The sequence below is a fragment of the Anguilla rostrata genome, chromosome 3 (genome assembly GCF_018555375.3).
Source record: "Anguilla rostrata isolate EN2019 chromosome 3, ASM1855537v3, whole genome shotgun sequence".
In the NCBI taxonomy this organism is placed as follows: domain Eukaryota; kingdom Metazoa; phylum Chordata; class Actinopteri; order Anguilliformes; family Anguillidae; genus Anguilla; species Anguilla rostrata.
In genome coordinates, this window is record NC_057935.1 from 5,504,476 (window position 1) to 5,513,631 (window position 9,156).

The 9,156-nt window shown below is 39.0% G+C and overlaps 1 protein-coding gene across 1 annotated transcript; it reads left to right on the forward strand.

Annotated features, from left to right (window-relative positions):
* The first annotated feature begins 4,413 nt into the window (after window positions 1–4,413).
* Window positions 4,414–7,975, forward strand: LOC135249954 (uncharacterized). The gene is made up of 6 exons (XM_064325691.1): window positions 4,414–4,518; window positions 4,667–5,017; window positions 5,721–6,074; window positions 6,423–6,530; window positions 7,470–7,519; window positions 7,641–7,975. Exons 1-6 carry the CDS (start codon window positions 4,473–4,475, stop codon window positions 7,767–7,769), a joined length of 1,038 nt encoding a protein of 345 aa, XP_064181761.1. The 5' UTR covers window positions 4,414–4,472; the 3' UTR covers window positions 7,770–7,975.
* Window positions 7,976–9,156: the final 1,181 nt, after the last annotated feature.

Here is a 9,156-nt window from a genome sequence, read left to right on the forward strand (position 1 = left end):
AAAGGGTGTAGTGAACAGTAGTGGGGCGGAAGAGAGAGTGCGTGCGGGGTGGGGTGTGTTGTTTGGGGGTTTTTGGGGGGGACCAAAGAAGTAGATCCCAGCAAGTTGGGTTTCCCGAGTAAGGGGACAGGCATTTTGATAATATAGTCCGTATGTGTTTGTTTTGTTAACCTTTTTTTGAGAGTGCGCTAAGATCACGTTGAGACCGCTGTGGTCTGAGGGGGTTTTTTTAAAAATGGGAGGTTTGCCCTTCTCTTGGGAGTTGACCTCAGGCCCCTGACTCAAACAAAACCCCGGCTCTGCCTTTTTGGGGTTTCCCCACCCCCTTTATACTCCCGGACCCCCTCTTTTTTTCCCCCTCTGTCATTCTCCCCTGTCACTTCAGTGGGGGGAACTCATTTCTTTTGAGATTTAAACACCTTTCTTTTTGAAAGGAAAACATTTCGAGAACTCGCTCAAATGGTTCAGAAAACTTAACAAAAGTTGAAAGCTTTTTAACATGGTCTTTTTTGAAAATATGCCCCCATTACACGTGAAATGCTCAGTGAAGTGCACATCATTACAAGATTTAAATATACACTCAATAAGACATAAAAAATACTAGTGACAGTGTTTTTTTCTGCAAAAACATCTTCAGATGCATTGAAACACAAAGCACCTCGATCATCCCCCTCCTTTTCCTGCCCTGATGGTACATTCCATGGTCATGTGACCAGCTGTGGTGACATGGGACATGAAAGTGTCCTTTATTCATTCAGGACAAGCAACATTCTTCATAAACGTATGTGCTGAGTAAGGGGCGAAGCAGAATGGATTTACATGAAACAATCCTTGTATCGTACGGGTTTGACTATGAGGATGTGAGTGTATACAGTAGTCGGGGCGGAAGAGAGAGTGCGTGCGTGCGTGCCTGTGTGTGTGTGTGTGTGTGTGCATGTGTGTGACCAAAGACAGTAGTATCCCAGCAAGTTAGGTTCCATTGAGTACAGGGGACAGGTCATTTTCAGTATTAATTATAGTCCAGTACTGTGTTTGCTTCCTGTTTATAACCTCTTTCCCTTTGAGAGTGCGCTAGAGATCACGCTCTGAGACCTGCTGGCTGGTCTGAGGGTGGTTTTTGCACAATGCTGGAGGTTCTGCTCTCTCTCTCTGTGGCTCAGTCTGACTCTCAGGCCACTGACTCAAAACAAAACCCCTGTGCTCTGCCTTTGTGGTTTCCTGCATACACCCCTTTCATACGTCACCTGGTACCTCCCTCTTTCTTTCTCTCTCTCTGTCATTCTCCTCTGTCACTTCAGTGGGGTCAGAACTACATGTGCTCTTGAGATAATACACCATTTCTTTTTGAATGAGAAAACATTTCGAGAACTCAGCTCAAATGGTTGTCAGAAATCTTTAACAAACAGTTTGAAAGCTTTCTAATCATGGTCTTTATTGAACAATATTGCCCACTTTCACAAAACTCAAACCACCAGGTTTGTACAGTAGGGTGTTTAAACATGTCACAATTGTAAACATTTTGATTTCATTCAGGACATGAATTGGTAGCCCAATACTCTTCTTAATGTTTCTTTTACACTAATAGACTGTGATACATTGCACTGTAGCACATGATGAAAAGATAAAATAAAATAATGTACTTACTTACAAAATCCTTTAAAAAATAATAAAATAAACTAGACAATTCCTGCAGAAATTGTGAAGTGTGGTTGCCGCTAACGCAAAGTCGACTTTGTGCTGAACGGAGTGAGCAGTTTCTGTAGTATAAGCAGAGACAGAGTATGGTATGCTATAACATCACGGCAACGAGTTGATATGCAACACACATATTCAGAGCTAAATTAACCCTTCATCAATACTTCAGATCAGCGATTTACTCACGGTATGCTGTGACGAGTGGCGGCGAATCATAAAGCTAGCTGGCCAGTTCAGACGGTCTTGGAAAAACCTTTATATTTACACTGCACAACCGCACCATTTTAAAAAGCAAGACAGGGCTAGGGAGATTAATTTGATTGATTTATGGTTTTACGTTAAGTTTTGCTCATTTGTACCATTCAAATAAAAACATTTAACTGTGCTGCAATTCAGAGTTTAATCTGTTACCTTAGATACGAACTCATAGACACAGGATAGCCTATTACATGTTAGCCGACCCAAATTTCTGGAGTTAGACCGGACCAGAAGCTGCTGCACACGCGTTGTTGACGGTGTTGTAGCACTTTTTAGTACAGTCTGGCTTGGTTGAGAACTCGTTTATTCAGTAGGTAAGAGCATAAGCTTTCTAACCAGGTATAACAGCACGTCTATTTTTGGTTTTTTAATATCGTTTTTTTAGGTCAACCGAAAGTGTTCGCATTAGCGCAATACATACATGCACTCTTTGTTAGCACTAGCATGCAAAGACGCTGGACCTGACGAAACGTCGTCAACGAATTTGCGTAATATCTTGTGAAATACTATTATTATTTAGGACTTCTGGGTATGCCTAAGCCATATGTTTGTTGATATACCTAGCTGACAGCGTTTTCATTTGGAATACCGTTTTTTGTCGTGTTTACTTCCGCATTCCCCTATATGCTTAGTGATGGCTGGTGTGGACGAACAGCGGTCCGCATCACGTGCGCAAAGCCGACCAATGCTGTAACTTCACCGTTCGCATGTGAATGACGTCGCCTTCTCCATTCATCTCTATGGGAAAAAATTGGGCATAAAGTCATATTTCTCAAAAACCGTCAGCGAAACTTTCCACAAAGTAATAGCACACGATTCCCAAAGAAGCCGGTCATTTTGACGTATGGCACGTGTATGTGGTGCGAAAACTCTGGGAGGAGTAGCGGTCCAAAAAATGGGTGGAAAGAATAATAATATGTGCGATAATAGTAGTGTGGTTGCCTTAAAGCAACCACACTAAAGAACTGAATGAGGAATCTGTCATGAAAAATAATCCAGAGACCAAAAGTTCACAACAAACTAACCCTTCAAACACAACAACAATCTTTCAGAAAAAGGATTCCTTACGCCTGTGAGCAAGGCCCTTTTATTAGGCCCAGTGATTAGGCAATGGGGAGCAGCTGGCCTAATTACAATGAGCCGCACCTGCCCCCCTGCCTGTGAGAAGGGCCGGTGCTGTCCATGGTGCTGCAGCTCTCCCAGGTTTCTGGAATACCTGGGTGCTGGAGGGACAGAACACCATCACCCTTCCTGGCACCACAACCAGCACAGCTAAGATATTTAAACGAATGTGCTGGTTGCAGTTATGCAAGAAGATTAAAGGAAACCGTTTTGAAAAAAGTTTCATTGCTGTAATGCATGTCATGTATCTTGAGAGCTTAATTTTTTATTTTTAAAAATGTATTTATTTATTTCATGTATTTATTTAAAAACGTATATATTCTAAGTTTAAATGCAACTAGGTGCATTGAACTGGCGCTTCATTGAGACAAGGCCAGCAGAGATAACAGCGGTAGTCCCATTAATGAGGCCATTGTGATGTCATCGAGTGACAGAACCTCAGGCCTCTTACATTGACACCCTGGATATGGACAATCTACATTATGTAAGTTATTGCTGGTACATTCCTCATTCCATTATGAGAAAATGTTTCAGTTACGAGTTATGAGTTGTGCAATTACAAATCATGAAATAACTTATTTAAAGACAACTCTCCCTGGTTTCAGTGCAGTACAAAATCACAATGTAAGATCAGGTGTGACATCACAGTATGAACATTCCAGTGAGCTGCCCAATGTTCTGAACTCATTAGCATAATCAGCCAAACAAACTTTTGGGAGGCTCTCGTAGTAAAGACAACAATTCTTTTTTTGTTGTTGATGTTTTTGACCACTTTTTTATGTTTTCAGATGATAGAAATGGAAAAACACCAAAAATGCATTCACTCACACACACATACACACACACACACTCCACACAAACACACACACACAGACACATACACCTCCATGCACACACACATACATGCGCACACACATGCACACACACACATATACACCCATGCACACACATACACACACAGAAATATTAAACCGTAGTACGAATTGAGGTGCCGTTTTCAATCTAAAGTTATTCTTAAAGTATTTATTATTATTATTATTTTAATAACTATTTCAAACTTTATGACTTCCACATTATTGCACTGTAAATAACAACTGAATTATTATTATTATTTGACCTTTATTAAGCAGGATGGAAATAATGACAACATTGTTCTTTTTTTGCACTGAGGGTGTTTATCAACGTATGCTTGTGCAGCTCTTGTGCACCCAATAATTAGCCTTATTGAACAGCCAATCAAATCTGCCCCTGACATGTGCCCTCCTACTGTTCAGTGAATCGCTGGAAATTATCACTTCAAGTCCTCCTCTTATCTGTACAGTTTGAGTTTTACAGGGCAGAGGACAAGCAGGGTCTCAGGCAGAGGAGAGGCTCCAGAAGAGGAGAGTTCAGATACAATGATGCCACCACTCTGTACCTTTCTTGTGCTTTTCAGCAAAGTCTGTAAGTTTGTAATTATTGTTAACTTTCAGCCAAAAATAACTTTACACTAGGACTGTATACAGTTATTTAGACAGAGATTGCTCGGTTTTTTAATTGTGTATTTCACATTGTTGTTTGAGTTGAAATATTGCTCTGTGTTGTATCCCAGATGGTCTGCTTGGGAATATATTTCAGCCTGACGCGCTGGTGAGAGCAAGGATCGGAGACGCTGTGACTCTCCCATGCTTCTACACTGCACAAGATCGGCTTGATATCAACTGGTTTAAGCAGCCTCTTGGACAAAAGCCTCGGCTTATAGCAGTACAAATAAACTATCAAATACATGCTGTATTTTTCCATGAGTTTAAAAACAGCACACGCCTCAGTGCTAAAGCAGCAAAGGGGAGCTTTAACCTGACTATGTCAGGAGTAGAGACGTCTGATTCAGCCACATACTACTGCAGTATTACGCTTTTCAAAGAGATCAGCTTTGGAAATGGAACTACTTTAATGGTGACGGGTAAGCATGAACCTTAATTCACGTTCAACAATTGTTTTTTAATGTGCACCAGACATATTATCTGTAAAATATATATTATATTATTAGTGAATTTTCTTCAATCAACCAATCTTTATTTATATAGCACATTTCATACAATAGCTGTAGCCCAATGTGCTGCACATGACCGAAAGACAATGCTGTTAAAACAAAAGTAAACACTTTTCTTGGACAAACTATCCCAGGATAAACTATCCTGATCAATATTTTATTATAGCATTTTCTTTTTGCTCATTTAAAGGTAAAATATAATAAGAAAGCAGATCATTCTTTATGGGAAGTGTCATTCAAACTGCTTTGTTTGTTCACATATTTGCTAAGTGTTAAGAAGTAAAGAAATTGAAATACGCTACATTTTATTTACTCAATAGTTATCACTGTAGTTCAAGCCAAACACATGAAATTTGTAATATGATTTTTAAAAAGTCATTGACAGACATTATCTCATTGTATGAAAGGAAAAATAAGGCAAATTGATATGACACATATACATGTGTCATCAGTGTAGTTTGAGAAATTCAGCGATGATCAGAACTAGATGAAAAATTGTGTTTTTACAGAATAAATGCCTGCATGTACTTGGGAAACACAGTTATGGAAAAATATTGAATGAATCCAAATATATATCCTGTTCTATTTTTAATTTTCAAACTATATTTCTCAGGGTCAGAGTCACACGGCAGGACAGTAGTACTGCAGCAGCCCGAGTCTGAGTCAGTGCAGCCAGGAGACTCTGTGACTCTGCAATGTACAGTACACACTGAGACCTGTGCAGGAGAACACAGTGTGTACTGGTTCAGACTGGGCTCAGGAGAGTCCCCTCCAGGAATCATTTACACCCATGGAACCAGGAGTGATGAGTGCCAGAGGAGCTCTGGGGCTGTGTCTCCCACACAGAGCTGTGTCTACAACTTCCCCAAGAGGAACCTCAGCTCCTCTGATGCTGGGACTTACTACTGTGCTGTGGCCACCTGTGGGGAGATCCTGTTTGGGAACGGGACCAAGCTGCACTTTGAGCGTAAGCAAAAAATCTCACATAGTCAGTGAATGCGCCTTTTTATTTTTGCAAGGCGACGGCTAAATTATGTATTTAATCATATCAAAAATTAAATAAAATTACCCCACGGGGTTCAATAAAGTATATCTATCTTATCTTATTAACCAGTAGAACATACAGACTTCATCTGGTATAATTGGATAATTATGTCACATCTGCTAATTAATTTTTATTTGGTAAGTTGTTAATTATCAACCATTTTTATTCTCATGCTGATCAGTTTTTTGTGCCCCTATCAATGTCCTGTTATGCTCTTATTAATAATACTCATGCAGGGCGTTATACTAAATCATGCTTTTAAAATGTCAGGGAATGAACGACTTCCTCTTTTCTGCTTGGTGGGAGCTTTGACGTTGAGCGTGATTCTAAATATTGTCCTCGCCCTGAAAACGAGAAAATGCAGTGAGAACTGCAAAGGTAAGAGACCAAGTTATCCATGTGTGGAATATGTCAATGTATTTGTTCAATTTATCTGCGCTCAAATCCAACTAGTATGTAACACATAAGACCACAAAATATATACATTTTCTTAAAGAGTGTGGAGTCAAAGAAAAACGTGAACTTTGATAATACATTGTGTTCACGTAAAATATTTCCTTCCAAAATTTGAGAAATTTGTCACGTGCATGTAAAACCATTTTCTAAATAGCATGCAGTAATAATTCTTTACAGACCCTATTAAACATCATCAGGTTGTTTCTCCATTAGTGCAGATAATCAGATGACTCCCACTACTAGTTTTGTGTAACTTATGTACACAGATCATATGCAAAAATAAAGCCCAATCTCACTTGATTTTATAACATTGTAGCTTCTAATATTGACCCCAAAATTATATTACATTGGTTGTACTGTAGCTTTTATGTATTTGTGTTTGGTACCCAGCTAGCACTAAGTAAATTATAGACACTACAGCTGTGATGTGACGAACCCTGAATTATGAAAATGAAATTGGTCACAAGCAAAAGGCAGTAAAAATTGTCCAGAGTAAGGCAGAATTTTCTGGCCTCCAAACAAATTGAAATATATTTCAGGTGATGTTTAATCTTCATTGAAGGCCCGTTTCCCTGGTGATTATATGATAGATGTACTCCTCAGATGTACAGTGCAGTACTTCTTGTTAGAATGGCAAATTATGGCAAGTCTTACTGTGGTGAATATAATTTACTAAGTGAAAAACACTACTACCACTACAGCTACTACTGCAATTATTATTATTATTATTATTATTAATAATAATAATAATAATAATAATAATAATAATAATAATAATAATAATAATAATAAAAAGAATAGCTTTCTTATTTGATTGTGAACCAGCCACCAGTGATTTACATTTCAATTTTACTCAAACAGGGTCTTCATCAAACAACCAAATGTCCAGAGAAGACTTGTCAAACAAACAGGTACGAATTTTATGCGGTAAAATAGATTTCTAAGACAACTAACTCAGTGGTGAATATCCTGGTGAAGTGATAATCAGAATGAAGTGTGATCCTATGTGGTGTGTAATGCTTTTCCTTTTAGAGTCAAGAGGAATCAATGAATTACGCTGCTTTGACTTTCACCACCAAGAAACCCAAAGTGAGGACGAAGAAGAGGGAAGTGGAGAAAGAAACAGTTTACTCAGATATGAGATTTAGAGACCGCGAGTGAAGCTTTCCATAAAAAACTTATCTTCATCTCAAGAATGATCACCGTTTATCAAATATTTCCTCACCAGAACTGGTAAACATTATAATATGTGGCTGAAAATGACAGTTACGGGATTTGCCTTGTTTTAAACTAAGGACCTCTTTGAGTTGTGCTTGTTCTTAAGTTCTGCTGTTTATAAAATAAACTTAAAACTTAAAAAAATTGTACACAGATGTGTCTGTCTGGCTGGACAGTTTCAGTTAAATGGTGCTCACTGTTGCTAAACCTTGCTTTGTTTGGGGCAGCAGGGCAGTACAATGGTTAGGGAACAGGACGTGTAACCCAATTCTCAGGTGATGCATTGCCCTACTACCCTTGAGCAAGGCTGTTAACCCGAATGATTTCAGTATAAATCTAGCTTTATAAAATGAAACTGTGCACACATGCGAAATTGCGCAAGACACTCTATGAAAGGTCAAATTCTGCCCCACCAACTTTTCGTACATTGACATTTCTGTAAAATTTTAACGCAGAATTACTTTTAATTTTCTGCATTCATAGATTGAAATTTGGCACATGCAATGGCTTCGGCACCCTGTTAGTACTTAGTTACACCGCGGAAATCACAGCCTCCAAATTTTCCTTCCTGCCAGTTCACAGTCTTTGGTTCTTGCGTTAGGAATTCCCCGCTCATTGGCAGAATTCTTCTTGCTCAGAAATATTCTTACGTCTCAAATTCACTGCCCGTTTGAGGTCTCCCTACGGATTTTCATTCACATCCAAATCTAACTTTGAAGGCATTACATTACATTACATTACAGGCATTTGGCAGACGCTCTTATCCAGAGCGACGTACAACAAAGTGTATAACCATAACCAGGAACAAGTATGACGAAAACCCTAGAGAGAAGTACCAGTCCAAGTGCAGGGAACAACCGCATAGTTCAACTTGGACCCTGAAGGTTAAACTGATTAACACTAACACAAACGAGAAACAGCAACAACGCATTCTATGCCAAAATACAAGCAGTAGTTAAGACAAGTGCATTAACTAAGTCACCTAAGAAACAGCTACCTAGTTACAACCCTAAGCTTACAGTCATTTAAGAGATTACAGGGAGGCCTTTCCAAAACCTTCATCTTTCATTCGTTGAAGTAAGTTGTGATTAATTTGAGAAATTTTTGGATCATTGCCAAGCCAAAATATCTCTACTCAGCAACAGTTTCTTCACTGACTCTGTGACATTGGCTTCTATGGTTTTGTTATTTAGTTGAATCCATTCTTCTTTCCTCCCACACAATATTTCCTGGGGCCACTTGTTACCACACAACCCCAAAGCGTAATAGATCCACCCCCACGTTTAATAGTTAGCAAGGTGTTCTTTTCTTTAAATAGTTATTTCCTGTG

Excerpts from the sequence above, each read along its gene's own strand:
- LOC135249954 (XM_064325691.1), top strand. The coding sequence starts at position 4,473 with ATGATGCCACCACTCTGTACCTTTCTTGTGCTTTTCAGCAAAGTCT. Across the intron at positions 6,531-7,469 it reads ATGCAGTGAGAACTGCAAAG|GGTCTTCATCAAACAACCAA; the intron begins GTAAGAGACCAA and ends TTACTCAAACAG. Across the intron at positions 7,520-7,640 it reads AAGACTTGTCAAACAAACAG|AGTCAAGAGGAATCAATGAA; the intron begins GTACGAATTTTA and ends TTTTCCTTTTAG.